The sequence below is a fragment of the Dreissena polymorpha genome, chromosome 9 (assembly GCF_020536995.1).
Source record: "Dreissena polymorpha isolate Duluth1 chromosome 9, UMN_Dpol_1.0, whole genome shotgun sequence".
Taxonomy (NCBI): domain Eukaryota; kingdom Metazoa; phylum Mollusca; class Bivalvia; order Myida; family Dreissenidae; genus Dreissena; species Dreissena polymorpha.
This window is the reverse complement of record NC_068363.1, coordinates 99,188,022-99,210,622: the sequence shown is the minus strand read 5'-3', so window position 1 is coordinate 99,210,622 and position 22,601 is coordinate 99,188,022. Positions and strand designations below refer to the sequence as shown.

The following is a 22,601-nucleotide window of genomic DNA, read 5'->3' as shown; positions in this document are numbered from 1 at the left end:
TCTGTAATTTCTGTTTGAAAAGTTTATTAAATATGAAAAATGAGAAAGCACGCATAAGAGCGAGTTTCACAGATGTCATACGGCTGCCTGTACCAGGTGACTTTCGGCTATGTGTGGGACAATCGGATGTCAACAAACCATCGCTTCAGGTAACGATTTGGATAATTTCTTCATTAATTCCAAACCATTTTCAAAAAAACAAAGACGAGAGCTCGGTCATTTTCAAAATACACAACTGTGTTAAGTTTGCGCAAAATTAATCTATTATTTTTTCCAAAAAGTGCAACCGCGAGTTTGAAAAGACACGATATGAAATGCTATGTGTGTTATATTTTTTATTCAATCAACAAAAACGTTCATTATAATATTGTCGAAGGTTTAAAAAATAGGGCGGGCATTGTAATTCTTCATAGAGAAGCTACATACATTGTATCTTTGCACAAACACTTCTGATTTTGAGTGTGTGCTTAAAAATGCAGTCATGCTATGTGTGGGACACGTTTTTGAAATGCTATTTGTGGTATACAAACTAAACTCGAGAATCGAAAGATTGACTTAATCATCAATAATATTTTAAGTCTGTCTAAATAACAAAAGTTGGTAAATAAAACATTGTTGGTACTGTTTTGCGTGCTTAAAATATGATAATCACGACGTTCATGTTACTCAAAATTATCATGATTGTCGATAATTTATATTCATATTGTTTACTTGTAGAATGCCATTTGTTTGGGAACAGTGTGCTAGAGAGGTCAAAACACAGTCGGGAATCTCAAAACACAAAGCCACCCACGCACAGAATGGAAAATATTTCTGTTGCGGCAAACCTTTTCTTGTGAGTTTCTATAAAATTTATTGTTACAAAATGTTAAATTTTCAGTGAATTGTTACTTCCAACTAAGGCACTTGTTCAATACACAAAATCGTAAGGATTGTTTGTGCAAGGTGTCATGTGAATATAATTGTAACAAAATAACAAAAAGTGTTATTGAACTTAATGGTTGTGTGCTTTTTATCAGGAATGTGTTAACATATTAGACCGTAACAAGAGTTATTAAATAAGCATAAAGAGATAATACAGCATTATTTAAATAAATAGACAAAAGGATCAATAACGTATTTTTCTGTAAAATCATGTATTCGTATCTAAATCCTATTGTGCTATCTTATATATTACGCATGACCATTATTTATTTTTTTTAAGTTTTACAGTTTATTTCATGTGTATTTTGTTCTTTTTCAGGGAGATTGAAGTATTTTTGGAAGCACCTTCAAGAGACGTACTGATATCTTGATCAATGAAAAGTTGTCATATACAGTTAATGTTCAAAAGTTTAAACGACTGTTTGTTTTGTTAACAGATGGTGCAAGTATTGCAGTGAAAGAAAACAATCAAAGTAAACATTAAATACACATTTGACAATTCAACAAATTGAACAACATGTATTGTGGTGCGGTGGTAACAAGATCTTGCAGCCCCTTTCATGACCGGGTCGAATGAGTATTTTCATTAAACATCTTACACTATTTTCAGTTATTCAGATTTCATTTGAAATTGAGTTCATGAAGTATTAATACAATTAAATATGTTTGTTTGTATAATAAACCCCCAAAGCCAAGACTTTTTTTGCGATGATCATTTGTTACGTGTTAATTTGATCATTTATATGTTTTTATAGCCAGATTTGTTACTTTGCGAATACTGATGTACTTCTTTATGTACTTGTTGCTTTAATTTCTATTGTAACATGTGCATGCTGGTTATAAAGCAATGTTATTATTAATGAAGTGTTTATTTTGATATACTTAAGATATTCATATGGAGATGATATTGGAAACTAAATGAACTTAATAGACCACAAACAATTATTATTGGATTTATATTGTTATTTGTTATGAAACAATTGTTTTATTAACATATATACTAAGATTTTATTTTCATCTAATCAATTTCATTAATAACATAGATACAAAACACATAAATATACACAAATATCAATACATACACTTTGTTTTGATTATGCCAAAATACATATTAAATGGTATGTTTGCATAGTCAGTTGAAATAGCTTTCCGTAAACATCACAGAATGGTGCTGGGTCCGTCTCTGTCACTGTGGTTTTGATAATTAACTTGCCGCATAACACCTTCCGTGTGGTTTGATGGTGTTCATCTAATTCTAACACAGCTTCGCGCCTTAAAGCGTAACAAATCCTTCGACTAATCCATGTCAAGTCTGAAAAACAACAGAAGTAAAACCCATTATAAAGCAAGTGCTTTTACTTTCTTTGTCATTCATATATAAAAAAGTACATAATTTAATAATCAGGCAGAAATATCAATCATGATATTTTTTTAAAGACAAGAAGTCACAAAAAGAAAATATTATAGTTCAAAATAACGTGTTTGTTAAAAAAGACCATTGGTTGGATAACAATTACGCAGTGTATTTTATTTAAAATTTATGTTAAATTAAACATAAATTGTTTAAACATTACACAATTACTTCAGTATTCCATCATGTAACATTTGGTTAATTTGATATATTTTCAGTACAGACTGAAGTATATGTTTTAGATTCTTACAAAACTGTGTTCAGATTAAATGCAGAACTGACGGGAAAATTCTTGCATTCCACACATAGCATTTCAAAAATGTGTCCCACACATAGCATTATTGCATTTTTATACACAGACTCCGAATCAGATGTATATGCGCAAACATACAATATATGTAGCTCCTCTATGAAGAATTACAATGTCCGCCCTATTTTTTAAACCTTCAACAATATTATAATGAACGTTTTTGTTGATTGAATAACAAATATACCACACATAGCATTTCACTTTGTGTGTTTTCAAACACGCAGTTGCACTTTTTGGAAAAAATACTTAATTAATTTTGCGCAAACTTAACACAGTTGTGAATTTTGACAATGACTGGGCTCTCGTCTTTGTTTTTTTTTGAAAATGGTTTTGAATTAATGAAGAAATTATCAAAAACGTACCTGAAGCGATGGTTTGTTGACATCCGATTGTCCCACACATAGCCGAAAATGTCACGTGGTACAGGCACCTTGGCTGTTTATATACCATAGTCGCTACAACGTTTACAAATGGCAGGTTTGAAATAATTCGTTTTCTTTACACTCATGATCGCGTTGAAAGTTAATTATACACGTTTTAATTCGCAATGTATTTACTGAATCACGACAAATGTCAAATACAATACAGAACATGCACAGTTGTTTCATTGATATATAAACATATAATGGATTGAATATAACTGATTTAAAATTAACGTTTTCAAACTATTATTAAATCTTTTTCCCAGAAGGGCTTTCCTATTTATAGCTGAGCTTCCTATACCTTTATCAAAGATAATCAGCAAGGTATGCCGATTAGAAAAATCTCAATCGGACTCTCTCGGTCTTTTATTCGGCATAGCTGTATTAAGCCAGCTTTTCACCTTACCTGACCTTTGTAAGTGTCCAATAAAATTCAAATAAAATTTCCCACGGCTAGGTACGAGTGAATACACTCCATTTATTCCATTGGCTAATTTGAGTATACCACCAGAACATTGGAAACATATCCGCGTCTTTGTAACACTGTTCTACTGCATGAAACAATTTTATCTCTAATGAAAAGGCTAAATAAATAGAACAATTTTACACTCAATTCTCGACATTAATACAGTTTGTGCGTGCACCTTTTATTTTCATAGAATTACCAGCGCAAAAGCGTTTATACTTAAAGGCTATGTTCTCCAAAAGCGTTTATACTTAAAGGCTATGTTCTTATTTACGTACTTACTTCCACATTCCTGTCAACATGTAAACATGTAAAAGTATAAAGAGCAGTGGAAGCGAGGCCTCACTTTAATGGATTGCATTTCAACCCGCGAGGTATCGCGTTTATATACAGGTCATCACCGGAGTTCGCGGCCAGTAAAATAATCGTTATATAATAAAAGACTCTATCCGTGAACTAGGTGACCTGGAATTTTCTTTAGACCAGAAATATGTTCAGCAATATAATTATGGTATGTCAATAATAGATTCTTAATATGTTATCAACATACAATGATAAATATTATTTTTTATTAATTTAACAATAATTTTTCCACCATATTGACTAATGTATTAAGGATGAGCGCGATGATTCTCGATACTGTTAATAATCGAATCAAATGGCAATGCTCGACAAACCACTAAAACAGGTTTGTTCGAAGAACGCGCCTATAAATACGGATACTTCGCGTGTGGCCGGTTGACTCATATGTTTTAATTTCACTTCCATTCTTCTTTTGGTTTTCTGTTCTGTTTCTATAGGTTTATGACCAGCAATATGTAATAATGTAAAATAAGCCGCGAAAACTCCGCGTAACATCCCGTACTGCGTGTGATGCAGCTAAGAAATGCACAGAAAAAGACATTCGCTATCCATGATCTCATTCATTGAACTATCAACGCCGTATATCTTTTTTAAAGATATTTCTTGTTTCATGGTTTGATAACTTAGACGAGCTGCTTCGCAGCATCTTCAAAAATGGATTCGACCTAATAATTTTAGAATTAATTGAGATATTGCCATTCAACTACACGTTAAGATGATATATATGTTCTATTATAAGTTAATAACATCATTTAAGATTTCAGATGGAGTCAAGGTATCAGTTACTAAATGTAGATAAAAGATTTTCTCTCTCTAACTCTATAGCATATCAAGCTATTGCTTTACAACTTACATCAATTTACATCAATACCTCATATTCAAACCTAATATGAGATTGCATATCTAGTGTGTGGGATCTAGGTAACTGAAAGTAAAAATTGAGGTAATTGCTTATGTTAAATAACTTAAAAACCAATTTAGCAATTGTAAATGCATTCATTGATACCATTTATCCAGTAATTCCTTACTGTCACTGCTACTTCATCACTGTCACTGCTACTAAACATGAAAAATGCCCTAAATAAGTTACATTATTTGAAGTTAAATTATTTGCGTCCTCATCTTATAGTTTGTTTATAAAAATACTAGAAACCCTCGCATGAGCAAGAACAGTCCAGCATGTTGTCATTTCGCAATATAAAGAGTTGTCTCAATGTTTCAACGGACCAAACCATGGGCATTTTCCCAATCGGTTCAATCAACATAGATACTTTAATATTGGTCTTTAAGTCAGGTAAGTATGCATATGTAAGTGGTCACGTCACTTGCGTTTAAACGTCATCAAAGGGATTATGCACAGTCTTGTATACTCTTTGAATGTATGTATGTCCGAAAATTAAGAGTCACGAAAAATAATTATTTTGGCTTACAACTTTGGGTGTCGGAAATTTTGGGGTGACCTAAAACTTAGAGTTATTACGGTAGTTCCAAATGGGATTCAATGCTTTGCGTTTATTCACCATGCAACATAGTGTTTTACAATGGAGTAGTTGTATTTTACACAACTCAAAGCACCAGTATGGTATATAATGCCTCACAAATAGGTTGATAAACAGTTCGAACTATTCTTAAATTCAAAAGAGGTAAATGTTTACATTGCAAAGATGCGTTTAAATCACCAATCCTTGAAGCTCCTACTCTTCTGGACATTTGGTTTCCTCGTGATGCACGTGCAAATGGAAGTTTGCAAAAATAATGGATTTCCTTGCGCATGAATATTCTTTTCTTAAGGAAATCCGATTAAAAACCAACAGATTTGTTCAAATGTGATAAACAAACATTGCTGTGCTATTATATGTTTACAGATTGTTCGATCATGTCCTTTGTTGAAAATCATCTACAAAGTGACGTGCCGGTTGGCCCAATTTAACTCAGTTAAAAATTAGTTTAAAATTCGATTTGATGCTTATTCTAAAGTATGCTTATTCATGATATAACATTGTATTTTAGAGTGGATCAATTATGCATTTTACAAAACTCAAAGCATCAGCATTCGTAAATTAAAATTTAATCAAAAAGCGTTTGAGACGTTTACAGATTGGTTGATCATGCCCTGTGTTGAAAATCATCTAGATAGTGAACTTCTGTTATCCCCTAGTTGTGCCAAAATTTCATCTGACCTACTGTTCATTCGATTTAAAGAACAAGAGCTGATAACGGACGAGGCAGATTGTAGGACAGAACATTGTGAGGACAAGGCAAATCGTAACACATTTGGTTTCATTCTTTGTACCTCGGTAACCTTTTCGCTAGTATCTTGGTTAATTTCATGGTATGTATATCGAAGAGAGATCGCCGTTGCGAGGTCACGTATTCGATCCTCATTGTGAGAGCGCTCTTTAGATCGCCCCAAAGATACTTAAGAACTGGTTCTGCCCAGGAAACGGGCTTTAGAGCGTTTGAATAAGCAAGGCTTTCGATGCAATCGAGCTACAAGTAATAGTTTTAAGCTAACACATTGAAGAGTTCACTCCTAGTGGTGTCAATGGCTTCATTCAAAAGAAATGTCAAGTCTTTAACTATTTTTATCCCATTTTCACCGCGACATTGACGGTATAACACGTTGTGGAATATACTTGTTTGTATTCAACACTGTGGAATATACCTGTCGCGTGCACGGACTACTTTTTAAATGACGTCATGTGATATGCGCTAAAATTAGGTCGATATTGTTTGGTTCATTGATCGAATTTTAAGGTCACCCATTGGAAGAAAATGTGCATATTTTGCAGGAAAAAAAATATATATGACATATTCACCAAAAGAAATGTTGAAATAAAATATAAAATTACACGATTTTTGTTTTGTTATTTTTTTATTTATATATACTTGACCACTGAATGATTTTTCATAAGAAACAAAGTCGACAAAACTTATAACCAATGCATATACTTTTGACATTTAACTTAAAAATTATGAATGTACAACAAGCCATACACATATAGCACAGTTCATGAATAATCTGCTATGTTTGCTTTCCTATTTAATTCACGTTAGGCATAGAGCTGTGTAAAGTATAAGATGGTAAAAATAGCACCACACTGGAATTGGGAACGTCCCATTTTGTACACGGTTTTTTCTACTCATTTATCTGTTGTGTACTGGAATGTTTTCCATTCTTTGTGTATTTATATATTAAATTATTTTCTCGTACAATAAGGGCATTTACCATAGATAAATAAAACATTGTGCAAGTTTAAACATAATTATGTTTGTATGCAGAAATCTGCAAACGCAACCGAGTTTACCAACGGCTATTATTAGAGAAACTGCTCCGGTTCATTTGAAGAGCAGTAATGTAGAGTACATGACGTAGCGTGTGACGAAGAAGAAAGTATATTGAGTTCATAAACTCATTTGAACTAAAGTGATAGAATGGCATAAGGGTCTTTATTTAACTATGCTAAAATAATTATTAAAGACCCTAGATGTAAAATCGTCAATTATTGAGTAAAATGGATTATTAGATGGATTTCAAAGGATAATTAAAGGTAAGATACTAGTCTAGTTCTTACGTGTTTTGATTTTTGTTTGTACTTTTGTCGTTCCCTGTTCTCGGGGAAATGATTTTTACATGGATGCATCGGATCACACACGGCATACCCATAACATTATATAAAAAACACGTTCTGCGCGTCCTTAAATTCGTCGTCCGAAGTCGGAAAACGTATTGCCCTGTATATTTTGTCAAATAAAGTGTCAGTCGCTGCAATTGTCTGTTTACTCGTCAAAATTGTCAAGGTCGTCGATAGCTAAAGAAACTTCAGCGTACAGTTTATATAGTATTGACAGACCTGTACAAAGTAGCGCCAGTCAAAAATCATAAAAAGCGACATTTAAAGTTATGGTAGCCAGAACTAGGTCGTCGATGGTGTACATGTATGCTGACATCGACAGCATTTTGTCAGGAGCAATCGCCGCCATATTGGATTTTGATCATTTTCTTTCGAAAATAAAATGAATTATAGTAAAGTAAAATCTTCTTTTTGCGGTCGTAATGTGTTAAAATTCGCATACTGCGTAAAATTGAATCGAGGCATATGGTGATATTTTTACTTGTTTTACAGTTTGTGTGTGAATATTTTAAAGACTATTTTGCGTACCAGAACAAATACATGTATATCACTACGCATGGTTACATTTGTTAGATTTTAAGCGCTTTTATGACTGAATTAAAATTATTGTTAAGGTTTTTAGATCTATTTATGTTAAATGTCACGTTGAAAAAATCAAATGGGATAAATAGAATACTAGGATTAGCGTTGAATACAGAGAAGTTTATGTTGCTCGGCTCGAACACCGAAAGCGCTCGCCAAGGCTCGCGCTTCCGGCGTTCTAAGCCTCGCAACATAAACTTCTCTGTATTCAACGCTAACCTAGTATTCTCTATGTAAACATGCTTCTTGTATCTTATGATATATACTTGACCAATGGATAAAACATGTTAATTGTTTCAAAGGCTTTGTGCTTTAAATATGCATTCTAAATAAATTCATCTCAATTCTGTTTGGAGTTTACGTTGTACCGATAAAGTCTCTCCGCGTATCACCTGCGTGTTTACCGTTATTGATGCGTGCACAAGGCGGTTTTTGAGCTCCAATGGCCAAGGCCAGTCATGGTCCTGTGTCCGTCGTGAGTGCGTGCGTCCGTCCGTCCGTGCGTGCATTAACTTCTCCTTTAAACATCTTCTTCTCCCAAACTACTGGTCCAATTCTGATAAAATTTTCTCAGGAATGTTCCTGGGGTGAATCTCTTTCAAAATTTGTTCAAATTATGCCCCTGGGATCAAATTTGACCCTGCCCCGGGGTCACACAATTGAAAGTTTGCTTATATAAGGCATATTTTGTGAAAACTTTCAAAATCTTATCGTCCATAACCATTGGGCCTAGGGCTATCAAATTTGGTATGTAGAGACATATAATAGTCCTCTACCAAATTTGTTCAATTTATGCCCCTGGGGTCAAATTTAACCCTGGCCCGGGGGTCACAAAATTGAACATATGCTTATATGGGGTCTATTTTGTGAAAACTTTCAAAATCTTTTCGTCCATAACCATTGGGCCTAGAGCTACCACATTTGGTATGTAGTGGCATCATATAGTCCTCTACAAAGTTTGTTCAAATGATGCCCCTGGGGTCCAGTTTGACCCTGCCCCGAGGGTCACACAATTGAACATATGCTTATATAAGGTCTTTTTTGTGAAAATCTACTTGTCCATAACCGTATGACATAGGGCTACCAAATTTGGTATGTAGTGACATGTAATAGTTCTCTTCTTAGTTTGTTCAAATTATGCCCCTGGGGTAAAATTTGAAACTGCCCCGGGGGTCACAAAATTGATAAAATGCTTATAAAGTGCTTACTAAAAGTATTTTGTGTAAACTTAAAAAAACTGCTTGTCCATATCCATTGGGCGTAGGGCTACCTAATTTAGAATGTAGTGACATCTTATAGTCCTCTACCATGTTTGTTCAAATTATGCCCCTGGGGTCAAGTTTGACCCTGCCCCGAGGGTCACAAAATTGAACATATGCTTATATAAGGCCTATTTTGTGAATACTTTAAAAATCTACTTGTCTGTAACTGTATGGCATAGGGCTACCAAATTTGGTATGTAGTGACATGTAATAGTTCTCTTCTTAGTTTGTTCAAATTATGCCCCTGGGGTCAAATTTGAAACTGCCTCGGGGTCACAAAATGGAATACATGCTTATAAAGGGCTTATTTTGTGAAATCTTTAAAAATCTTCTTGTCAATAACCATTGGGCCTAGGGCTACCAAATTTGGTATGTAGTGACATCTTATAGTCCTCTACCAAATTTGTTCAATTATGTCCCTGGAGTCAAGTTTGACCCCGCCCCGAGGGTCACAAAATTGAACATATGCTTATATAAGGCCTATTGTGGGAGAACTTAAAAAAAATCTCGTCCATAACCATTGGGCCTAGGGCTATCAAATTTCGTATGTAGTGACATCTAATAGTCATCTACCAAATTTGTTCAAATTTGATCCCTGGAGTCAAATTTGACCCTGCCCCGGGAGGTCACACAATTGAACATATGCTTATATAAGGCCTATTTTGTGAAAACTTTAAAAAAAATTATCGTCCATAACCATTGGGCCTAGGGCTATCAAATTTGGTATGTAGTGACATCTAATAGTTCTTTACCAAATTTGTTCAAATTTTATCCCTGGAGTCAAATTTGACCCTTCCCCGGGGTGTCACACTATTGAACATATGCTTATATAAGGCCTATTTTGTGAAAACTTTAAAAAACTTCTTGTCCTTAACCATAAGGCATAGGGCTACCAAATTTGGTATGTAGTGACATCTAATAGTTATCTACCAGTTTGTTCAAATTATGCCCCTTAGTTCAAATTTGACCCTGCCCGGGGGGGGGGGGTCACAAAACTGAACATACACTTATATGGGGCCTATTTTGTGAAAACTTAAAAAACTTCTTGTCCATAACCATTGGGCCTAGGGCTACCACATTTGGTATGTAGTGGCATCTAATAAACCTCTACCAAATTTGTTCAAATACTGCCTCTAAGGGTCAACTTTGGCCCTGCCCGGGGGTCACAAAATTGAATAAACGCTTATAAAGCGCCTATTTTGTGAAATCTTTAAAAACCTTCTTGTCGAAAACCATTCGGACAATGGCTACCAAATTTGGTATGCAGTAACATCTTATAGTCCTCTAACAAGGTTGTTCAAATTATGCCCTTTGGGTCAAATTTGACCCTGACCCGCGGGTCACACAATTGAACATTATATACGCTTATATCTTGCTTATTTTGTGAAAACTTAAAAAATATTCTTGTCCTTAAATCTAGGACCTTGGGCTACCACATTTTGTATGTAGTGAGATATAGTAGTCCTCTACAAAGTTTGCTCAAATTATGCCCCTGGGGTTAAATTTGACCCAGCCCAGGGGGTCAAAAAAGTGGTCATGTGCTATATAGGGCCTATATTTAAGTATTTGCACGTGTCGAGAATATTGGTTTCAGCCTTTTTTTCAGCAGTGGAGCGATACAAGGCAATCATGGCCCTCTTGTATAATATGTATGCATGTCAAGATCCTAAATGACGGATTGACACAGTTAAATTGCTCACTATGACTATGATACAAAGGCTTCATAAATAGTGTCAACCTACGCATCGCCGAGTACGAGTCGCATGTGCCTTCTTGTGTGCGATAACAAGGTGTCTCGGATTTGACCTTCTTTGGGCGTTTAAAACTGCGGTCCATGGATTGATAAGGCATTTCCGTGTCTGCGACGAAATGTTGCTCGTCCTGTCGGTGTTGTTTGTTGCCGTCGTCACCGGCAATGTCCCCGAGCCAAGAATATCCCAGTTACCGTCGGGCGAAATCGAATTAGCCGTCAAAGGTAAACACTGTAGTTCTCCATGTATATTAATCCAATTAATACAAAAATAAAAACTTTGTCAGTATCCAGAGACTTCGAAAAACATAAGACTTTTATATGGACTTTAATAAAATCCTGGGTCTTTCTGCTTCGAATGAAATTTCGTGATGAACAGTTCAGTTTCGTTATAGTAATGTTGATGCTTACCCAGCTGAAAGTTCACCGTACATGATTTATTACAGAAGATCGGGTGTACAAAATGTTTAGGAAGATAGCGTATAATTATTTTACAACCGACGTTCACGTAATTTTGTGCAGAACTTTTCGTGTTGTATACATGTATCTTAGCATTGTGAACCATTTCGTTGGCTGCGGTAAAAATCAAATTAATCTTGTTTTTAATGTCAAACATAAGGCGTATATTGTGCAACGATTTTCAGGTTCCCCTGGTATCGAATGGCAGCAGGTTCTGTATACCATCGAAGGCGCACAGCACACCGGCGTCTTCCACAAGTCGCGTAAGTCACACGTTTACGGTGTTCCGAAAGGCGCAATGTAACCTTCGAAATAAATCGCAATCTCGATTAGAAGAGCTCTCTCGTACCATTACTGAATCGTAACAACATTATTGTCATCGTGGTTTGGAATATATTGATGTTAACCATTGAAATAATGTGAAACAGCATATGGTGACAAATATGCACGAAATTAGAACGTTTTACTAAAAGAATGAGTGCCCTTTTGATTAAGCACTTTTAAAACAATTTTTTGCTAATATAGAGTTATCATAACAATGCGCATGCCGACAATATTTTAGACAAAGATTAACGCAAGTCTATCTTACTGTTCTCTGCTGCAGCTGGCGGTGATTTCTACCACAACAAGCCTGACGCAGGTCGACTGGGCGGCAAGGTTCACTACACCCTGGTCGGGGAGAAAGACGGACAGATGGTCGTGGCCGACGGCTCCCAGGACACAGGTATAACCAGGGCACGTATTCATAAATAGATTCTAAGACTTTAACAGAAATAATAGAGGTAGAACCAATAAAAATACATACAACTTAAGAATATATGCAGGCTATCACCGGTGATTATGCTATTAGCAAAATGTTATCCATGAAGACTGATGTTGAAAGAGTCACTTAAAGCTTAGTTTTACTACAACATTATAGAATTGTTTGAATATTCCATTTGAATAACATTCTTTATTCTCTAAGCATTGTTTGGGAAACATGGGCATAGGTCTTCGCTCTTGGTGGTATGGTAGTTATCTGCTACATATGTCTTGGCTTTCTTTGGAGGGCATCATTGTTATAGTTTTCCCACTGACAACATGGAAATGTTCGACCTTAGGATTTTAAGGTGTGTTGCGCCAAATGTATATATTGTTTATCGAGGATATTTAATTCCTAGCACCAACATATGTTTTTATATTGCTTTGCGCCTTTGTGATGTGTAATCACCTGCTATCATGTAAGCGACCAAAACTGTTCTGTATATTCGGATTATGAGGTCGATTCTTACCAAAATATTGTGTTTACGAGTTATAACAGTGTGTTTTTTTCTAAAATTATGATATTACAATACAAAACAACATAAAAACATTTGGTTGTCGTACTTTATACGAACACATTATTGAGAACACGCTATTTCGGATTCGTACGAATGTCTGAATTCAATTAGTAGTCTTAGATGTCCCTGAATTTTAATGATGACTTTTAGTTTCTTGTTGTAATGTGTTCTTAATTCATCAAATATTGTTAAATTCATTAAAACTATGCTAATTAAATTTCCCGAAATGCTGCACTTTAATCCATGGACTTATTGATTACACAAATAATATAACGGTGGCATTGATAAATTTTTATTTTTCAAATGTTATTAAATTTTAATTATTATTCGTTAAGCATGTGTCTTATCGAGAAAGATTTATTTTGGTAACATAAAGCTCGATTTCTCCAACATGCAATTAATTTTGTTTGTTTGTTTGTTTAAGATCAATAGTTATACTAAAGCTTGCAAACTAAATACATTTTTCGATTTAAAACTGTTGTCGGTGATTTTGTTTCGATCATATTTTGACATAAGAAGAAATTTAGCCGTTTCGTCGCGAACGTGCATGTTGTATAAGTAAATAAAATATTAACAAAGCCATTGTTCTTATTTACGTTTCACATAGCATTTACTTGTATTAATCATAACTGTATAAAACTCCAAATTATTTATTAAAAATACGGTGGCATAGAGGTGACATTCACTCCTCTTTTTTTAAATTGCACTCCTCTTTTTTCTATCTCGTGGCCACGACTTAGTAACTCGTGGCCACGAATTAGCTATGTCATGGCCACGAGATAGAAAAATGATAAGTGTAAAACTAAAAAAAAGAGGAGTGCAATCAAAAAAAGAGCGGTGCAGTAAATAAAGGAAGGGTGCATTACACAAAAGAGGAGAGAATTTCGAGATCTGGAGATCCCGACTTAGCTAACTCGTGGCCACGAGTTAGTCAGCCAATCAAATACTATCTGGGTCGCTCAAATTAATCAGCCCATGAAAACGTCCTAAAGGCAAGGCTCTGATATAACATCACATACTACTATTAGTACTACTATTACTACTACTACACGTACTACTGCTGCTGTTGTTGTTGCTGCTGCTGCTAATACTACTATTACTACTACAACAACACAACTACTACTACTACTACTACTACTACTACTACTACTACTACTACTACTACTACTACTACTACTACTACTACTACTACTACTACTACTACTACTACTACTACTACTACTACTTCTACTACTACTACTTCTACTACTACTACTACTACTACTTCTACTACTACTACTACTACTACTACTACTACTTCTACTACTACTACTACTACTACTACTACTACTACTACTACTACTACTACTACTACTACTACTACTACTATTAGTAGGTGCAACAACCCTTAAACACAGCATCAGTAGTATTGATTTATCAATTAGTGATGTTTAAACTTGAAAGCTACATATGGTTCGTGTATACAATTGAAATAATAAAATTAAGATCTTAGTACAATTTAAACTGATTAAATCGAATGGAATCTTGTTGAAATAAAGTCTTCCCTAGTCAATTTCTCTGAAAGATAATCAATCGTAGCAAAGCGGTGAAATTTCAAAAGGCAAGCGTTCACATACATCTACTTAATAATTTCTACTAGCCCGAAGTATTTTTCACAAATGGTAAAATAAATAAGACCGGATATGCTACCAAAATAATTTTGTCTGTGACAAGCTCCCCCGGCAATGATCCTGTTTCCGAACGGGCGGTCACGCCGGGCGGAACAACGAGTGATGCGTGACGACTTTGACGGGAGTACCCTCAACAGGGGCCTATGGGACTACGAGCTGTCCATGTACGGAGGATATGTGAGTGATAGGGTCTATTTCTCCACTCAATATTCTGAAGTAACCGTATATATAATCTCTCACATTTCATTATCAGTTATTTATTTAACTTGCAAGCCATTCCCGTGGAGTATTACATTTAACGATTCTGTATACATGCCTCGCTATATATGTGTGCTTCTCTTTAATCGTAAACAGTAAAATACATATGGTCAAACATTAAACGGAATTGTCAATATCGACCCACTCAAAATAGTTCGTTATGTGTAACTTAAGGTATGTCAGGTGGTCGCAAAAGCTTTGTTCGTGTGTGTGTGTGTTTGTTTTTTCCTTCATTTTCTTGTTTAGTACATTTGGTGAGCGTCTTACTGTTTGGCGATTGGTCCATTGACATAACGGACCAGATGCTATGCAAAGGTTTATATCCAGCCGGTATAAAGAACATTATCTTTTGTATGTATTCTTAGACATTCGCGGTGTAAATGTGTCAAACAAATGTGAAACATCTAGCTTTTGAAGAGGATGGGAAGAATTCAATCGTTTACATTAGCATGCACTGGGCCCCATATTCAGCGACCTATTCTGAGACCTGACAGTAAAGAATAGACTAAGAACAAAGAAAAATACGTCGAGAGTTTGAATATGAACAGGCTACCACTTGTGATCATATCCTTAAAATAATAATCTACATATAAAATGATCTTTGACTCAAAATAAAGCAATTCTTGAATATGCCAATTTAAGTAATTATGTTTATTCTTAGACTTAAGTCTATAAATTGTTTATGGACCTCGTAATAATGCTTCCTTCCAGAACGGCGAGTTCCAGGTGTATACATGCGACTCCAATAACGTGTTCCTTCGCAACGGGCACTTATTCATTAAGCCGGTATACTTTCTTTCTTTTATCATCTGAATGTAGTATCAATTACATCGCAGAGTTGTTGTCGCCACAGTGTTACATAAAAATGAAAATGATTGCATTCATTTTTGAAGATCATATATTATTATTTTTTGATTTTGAGATGAGTTTTGTATTATCGTTGTTACTAAATTCTAGACGAGTTTGTGTTGCTGATTAAAAACAATAATGTGAACATTATTTAGATTCTCAATTATCCCACACATGTTTAGCAATGGAAACACGGATTGTTTTATACTATGCTTATGTTAAGGACTTTTTAGCGTTGGTTATTTGCGTTGGTTATTTGCAGTTTTATAATAAAACGTATGTCTATAGGTTTGCTTGAAATTGACGTCATAAAATATATCTATGATATTGGTTTGCAGGTTTTCATTTATTTAAAAACTGTATATAGTTGAGACGTAAATACTTAAGTACCTACCTCTGTGACAATGTAGTGCATTCCCTTGTTTCGGACCATGGTAACTTATTAATTACTCACGAGTAAAGGTTTAAAATATGAGGCATTGTAGCTTGTCATCATGGCCCAAATGTATCTCGAAATATCCAAAGGAACACTTATATTGTTTGAAATGTTAACAATTTAGTTCATAAACTCGAAGTGTGTCTTTTTTGTGTACATACGTTTTCATTCGGTAACCTGATGATAATTTCTGTTGACTGAAATGTCCACTGCACTATATCAGTATATTATTTTAGTGTATGTGTATTAAGTGGTGATATCCAGTTTCAGGATCCATTAGGAATTTAAGCATTCAACGCCATATTATAAATGTTAGATAAAGTCCGGGACGATTCTTCACCTTATTGTTTTCCTTGCTTATTTGTGGTCGAAATGTAATGTTTGACTGCGGCCAGTTTTCGACTTTTGATTGGCCAAGTTTCGAACGATCTTGAGTCAGTCTCAAGTGTTGTTTCCGGGGTTAGCAGTAAGATCAACTAACTCTCAAATGCAAAGAGCTTAGGCAAATGTGTTGAAAATTCCGAATACAAATTTAAAAAGTAAAGACAACACATTTACGTAACCTGTTAAGGTTGTTAGTTAATCTTAAATGGCCAATCAAAAGTCGAAATCTGGGCGAAACCTATTTAAAATTGTTTTGTAAAATGATTTTTGTCGGGGGGGAGGGGAAATCCAGATTGACCATTGTCTGCAGTAGACCGCTGTTCTCAGTTGACCGCTTGGTCAGTTTTGACTGTAAACACTGTCTTCATACAGCATGTTGTTAGAGAACCTATCAAGTTTCTACCATTCATCCTTGCAGACACTGACGTCGGAGAAGTACGGCGAGGGGTACCTTCACTCTGGAACTATGGACATGACGCGTTTGTATTTACAACAATATTCATATCTACGATTCAATATTCCAGACATCTAATTTTTCACGGCATAATCGTCACCACTCTTCATAATTGTTATCAATTGAGCATATTTAATTTATATAAAACGCATATCTAATTTTTTGAACAAAAAAATACTTATTTGTCTTTTTCTGGGTATAGATGACACGAAACCTCATTCATTTATGCCAGGCGAGTGACTTCATAAACATAGCATATTAATAGATAGATATACTGTCTCGTGTTTCTTAAACACAACCGGGACATCTCGAGGGCTTGCGCCAAGTGTTAAAATTAAGTATTTTCTTCTCGTACCAGAGTTGTGCGGATCTTGCACGGAGCCTAATGTCAATGGCTGTCACAGAAGCGGCCGTGATGGCATTCTCCCACCGGTCATGTCCGGTAAACTGAAGAGTAAAAACACAATTCGGTTTGGTAAGGTCAACGTTCATGCCAGGATTCCTCGGGGTGACTGGCTGTGGCCAGGTATGTATCCCGATGTATACTTGAATTTCAATATCCCTGCCAAAACCCTTACATCAACCAATTATTACTGTTCAATTTTTACCCGTCCTCAGCAGCTTTTATAATTCTTTAATACATTCACACATTAAAAAGATAAATTTCAATCTCACCGTTATTTTTTTAAATATATTTATGTTACCTAAGGTGTGCATTTTTTAAGTTCTTTTGTCGGCATGTTGGTCGTGTTTAGTGTAATTTCTCCTGTTTAATGTATTTCCGATATTGTCTGCAGCTATTTGGATGTTGCCAAGAGACAGTCGCTACGGCCAGTGGCCGAGATCCGGCGAAATTGACCTGATGGAGAGCAGAGGTTTGTGATATTTCGTTAGAAAACGAAATAGATGATAGTCCGTTGCTTTGGTGATGTTATTAAAAGTTTCATATGAGGCATTGTTTTTACGGCATTATATTTTGTTAAATATCATCGAAATAGCTTCATTTATACAAATAATGTGAATGCACTATCGTATATGAGAAATGATAGAGGGCATAATAAAGGTAAGACACAGTCTTTGTCTGTACAAAGCCTCGCAAATATCTTTTAAAAGACTTGTTAACATCGAAACACGCAGTGCAAAACTGGAAACAATTTAATGTTAAATGTGACTGACATGCAAACTGAAACTGAATGTAAACGAGTTTTCAAATTGTATTGTACACCTCGTGCAGGGAACTCGCGGGCCCAGACCCCCGATGGTGGAGACGTAAGCATGAACCAGGTGGGCTCCACTCTGCATTGGGGACCAGATCCGGGCCAGAACAGATTCTACATGACCCACGGAGCTAAGTTAGTTAGCATATATATTTAACCGAATGCGTGTCATGACGGCATCGTCCGTATGGACCTAATTGTTTCTTTAAGGAAACACTATTTTTCATCTTGAAAAAAAAACAAACAGATATGTTACGCTGTCCACTACGGACGTGAATTGTTCGGATGACAAAATCAATATTCACTAAATCTACGTTAAAGTTTTTACCTTCTTTTCACATGAACGTCCTCGTGGGTAAGGTTTGCCATCTGAACACACTTATAGCCACATTTATTCCCAAATTTCATGAATCTTGCTTAGAATATTTCTCTCAGTGATAAATCGGCCGAGGTCGTTAGTTGTATCTAAAACCGGATAAAAAAATTACATTAAAAAAGCACGTGAGCACTCAGGAGGCGCCATTAATTGCAAAAGTCTTCATGAAACTTGTTTAGAACATTTGTCCAATTGATATCTCGGCCGAGATCTAAAATGGTTCCGGTCCGTAAAAAGTTATGTCCGCAAGTTGGCTGAGAAGTTTTCTTTATACGGCTGCAGTGTAACATTGTGAACACTCTAGAACTCACATTTTCTCCTTGTCACCAGGAACTTGCTCAGAATACTTATCATAACTCAGCCGAGAAAGAAAAAAAGGTGCAGTCCTTTGAAAAACAGCCAGGGTGCGGGGCAATTTTCTTTACACTGCCACTGTGAAACCTTACCGTTAATACTATAACAGTCACATTTTTGACAAATGAAACTTGCAATAAAATTTGTTCTTATGATATCTTAGCCGGTTTCGTAAATGGTTCTGGTCCGTAAAAACATGGCCACCGGATGGCGGGGAAATTTTCCTTAAAATGAATATAGGACACCTGTGTTAACACTCTAGAAGTTACATTTAACGACAAATCTCTGTGAAAATTGCCATAACATTTGGTTCAATGATGAAGTATCGAGTTCGTAACTTGGTCACATGGGTTGAAAATCTAAGTCACCAGACAAATTAAAGATAAAGCTTGAGAACTCTCTCTCGATCAAGTTCAAAACTTGGTCACAAGGGATTGAAACTAGATGAACAGGTCAATTTAAAGAAGAAGCTTTTGAACACTTCAGAAATCATATCTGTTTCAAATCTTCATGAAACTTTGTTGGAACATTTATCCTTATGATATATCTACTGTGTATGAAACTGGCTCGCGTGGCGTTACAATCTAGGTAACAAGATTAAATTTAAGAAAAACATTGTGAACATTCTAGAGGCCTTATTTCCCAAGCTTCACTCAAACTTTGTCAAAACACTTGTTCTAACGGTATTTGAAACGAGATCGAAACTGGATGAAGAAGATTCAAAACATGTTTCCTTGTCAAACGTAAGAAAATAGCTTGTGAACAATTAAGATGCCAAATTAATTGCTCTATCGTCATTTGAACCTGTTCAGACCAATGTTTGCTTTGTATTTGGATCATATGGAATTAAAAAACTCGGTTGCTAGGTGAAATTAAAAGAAATGCTTTATCTCGATTCGCTACCGACTCAAGAGCTATGTCACTTGGTCGAAATAAAGAACAATCTGTTAGAAACTCGTGAAGCTACATTTATTGCCCAATATTTACGAAACTTTGTCTGAACATTTGTGCTTACGATTTTCTCACCAAGTGAGATATGATTCAATGAAAAACATGGCCGCCATGACTGCAGTCAAACCTTTAAACAGTCTAGAAAGTACACATGTAGCCAAAACAATCAAGTAACTCGCTAAGAATACATAAAAAGTATGTTGTTATATCTGTAGAAATGAAATAATTTGTCATAAAAGAAAATGAACAACAGTATTTATTGCACTGTTTCTCCAGAAACGGCGGTTATGCATGGGGATTCCACACCTACTCACTGGAATGGACCGTAGACCACATTCAGTACGTACGGTGTACTAGAGTTGCTATGGCAATTATACTATGTTCATGAGTATATTATTTTATAATATATTTCTATTCATATTGCTGTCATAAAACATAAGCGATTGCATATCGGAGAAGTCCATGTTCAAATATGAAGATAATCGTTGACCTTTCGTTGTATGACCACGTCTTTAATAAACTAGAGTAACTGTTGATCATATGATATCGGAGATAAATTGTAAGTATTTTTACGCTTGTTCCTCGTTTCATCAGGATTCTCGTTGACGGCCAGAATATTCTCTGGGTGAACATCGAGAACGGTGGTTTTTGGCAGAAAGGCGGATTTGGTGGCAACAATATCTGGGGAAGCGGAACAAAGGCGGCGCCTTTTGATCAAGCGGTCAGTATTGAAGCAATTTGCGTTCTAAACTCGCAATGTTCAACAAAACTTATTTTTTAGTCTCAATCCAAATTTCAAAATATCCTGAGCAAGACCAAATCGAAAATCACTACAAACAGGTCATATTGCGTAACTGAGAGGTAACTGGTTAACTGTATTTGTAGTTCTACCTGATCTTGAACGTGGCAGTAGGCGGCACGAGTGGCTGGTGGCAGGAAAACTGGCAGTACAGCTCCCAGAAGCCCTGGAACAACGGTCAGAGCCAGCGAGACGCTCAAAACTCCTTCTGGAACGGAAGGAACAACTGGCAAGGCTCGTGGCACGGTGACGACGTCGCCATGGAGATTGACTGGGCCGAGATGATCCAGTACACCTAGGTCAAGTGATCTCATACACTTCGATCACGTGGCGAACTAGTCCGCGTTAAAATGAATAACAACGATTTTTAATAAACTTGTGTAAAAAGTTGGAATAAGATTTTAAGGTATCCGTATGAAATTGAAATTTTGAATGTGAAGTGACAATCTTTTTTCTTTTTTTTATTCAATATTATACATACAATGTATACATGTATATGATCATACAACATAGTATAGTGATTGTACAAAGCAATAAATTCAGACATGTTATACAAGATATGCTAATATGTATATATTTTTTTCAAAGAGAAAAGGAAAGAACAACAGAAGAATAGTTATGAAAAATGATGAGTTGTATAGAGTCGGAAGAAAGCATACTGGACTTGTGTGTTTTGTTGTACATTCACAATGATCTTATAAGATTGAAATATCTATATATATATATATATATTTCAGAAAGATAAACTAACATAAGAGTGAAATGTATATAAGTGGACAAACATTATGAGAATTTAATCCGATTCCATTTTTGTTCAAAGATTTGTAATCTGTCATTACTGAGGGCTATTTCTTTCTCAATCTGGATTTTTAGTTTAAGACTATGGACAAAACAATTAAAATTTGGTACTTGTTTTTTGTACTTCATAATAAAGATAAAATATTTCATCATTATAAGAATAAAATTAACAATATTATTACAGTCTATTGATTTCAATGAGGTAATTCCGAAACTTACATTTAAGAAAGATAGTTTAACGTTTAGTTGCTGTTGTTCAAGAAAAATTGCTAATTGATTCCAAATAGGCTGGATGTGTTTGCACTCCCAAAAAAGATGTTCTATAGTTTCGATGTTTTCACTGCAGAAGTCACACAGATTTGAATTAGATAATTTGCATTTAAAGAGATATTTATTTGTAGCTATAATTCTATGGATGTATTTATATTGAAAATTTCTCAGTGTGCTTTCAACAGTTGCTTTATATGGCATGGTAAATATGTGTTTCCAATTAAGTTCATGTTCTCCGAAAAGGACTTGCCATTTATTTTGGGTTTTGGAGTTTTCTGTAGGGTTTTTAATTTGTAGTGTGTAAAATATTTTATTTTTGTTTTTTCTTCCAAGTATGTTTTCTACGAATTTTGTTTGGGTACATGGTGTATTATTTGTATTGATTTCAGATTTAATATGTATGGGTATGCTTTTGATTAGTGTGTAATACTTCAGGAAATTATTTGAAGGTATTCCGTATATGTAGCATATATCATCAAATGAGTAAAAATCCTTAATTCTGAAGTCATATAATTGGTCGACATATTTAATGCTTCGTTCAAACCAATATTTATAGAAAAACGTCTTATTGTTTGAAGTTATGTCTTTATTGTTCCATAAAATAGTTTTACTACTGGTTTTGGTTTCTAGGTTATGAGTGACATCACTCCATGCTGATAGAACATCAGACAGAAATATGTTTTCGTTTTCAATTTCATGTAAGATAGTATTGCTGATGTTACATTCAAAGAGTAAGGAGTCACCATATTTTTTTAGGATTTTCTGGTAGAATAATTTCCATTTACTCGTATTGGTATTATCTAGGTATCTTTTGACCCAGCTGCATTTGATTGCCTTCAAGAATGAGTCAATGTTCGTTAATTGGATACCTCCATTTTCTAC

The 22,601-nt window shown here is 35.1% G+C and overlaps 1 protein-coding gene and 1 long non-coding RNA gene across 2 annotated transcripts; one reads left to right on the top strand and one right to left on the bottom strand.

Moving 5' to 3' along the window:
* Positions 1 to 1,779: 1,779 nt before the first annotated feature.
* Positions 1,780 to 3,680, bottom strand: LOC127845022 (uncharacterized). Its single transcript, XR_008033022.1, has 3 exons — positions 3,474 to 3,680; positions 3,008 to 3,100; positions 1,780 to 2,236 (listed from the first exon to the last, which is right to left on the bottom strand). It is a non-coding gene; the product is annotated as an uncharacterized LOC127845022 (long non-coding RNA).
* A 7,505-nt stretch (positions 3,681 to 11,185) lies between these two features.
* Positions 11,186 to 21,048, top strand: LOC127844322 (beta-1,3-glucan-binding protein-like). The gene is made up of 12 exons (XM_052374426.1): positions 11,186 to 11,350; positions 11,770 to 11,847; positions 12,189 to 12,308; positions 14,617 to 14,750; positions 15,543 to 15,617; positions 16,919 to 16,979; positions 17,313 to 17,480; positions 17,752 to 17,829; positions 18,189 to 18,306; positions 20,129 to 20,191; positions 20,447 to 20,573; positions 20,738 to 21,048. Exons 1-12 carry the CDS (start codon positions 11,245 to 11,247, stop codon positions 20,948 to 20,950), a joined length of 1,341 nt encoding a protein of 446 aa, XP_052230386.1. The 5' UTR covers positions 11,186 to 11,244; the 3' UTR covers positions 20,951 to 21,048.
* Positions 21,049 to 22,601: the final 1,553 nt, after the last annotated feature.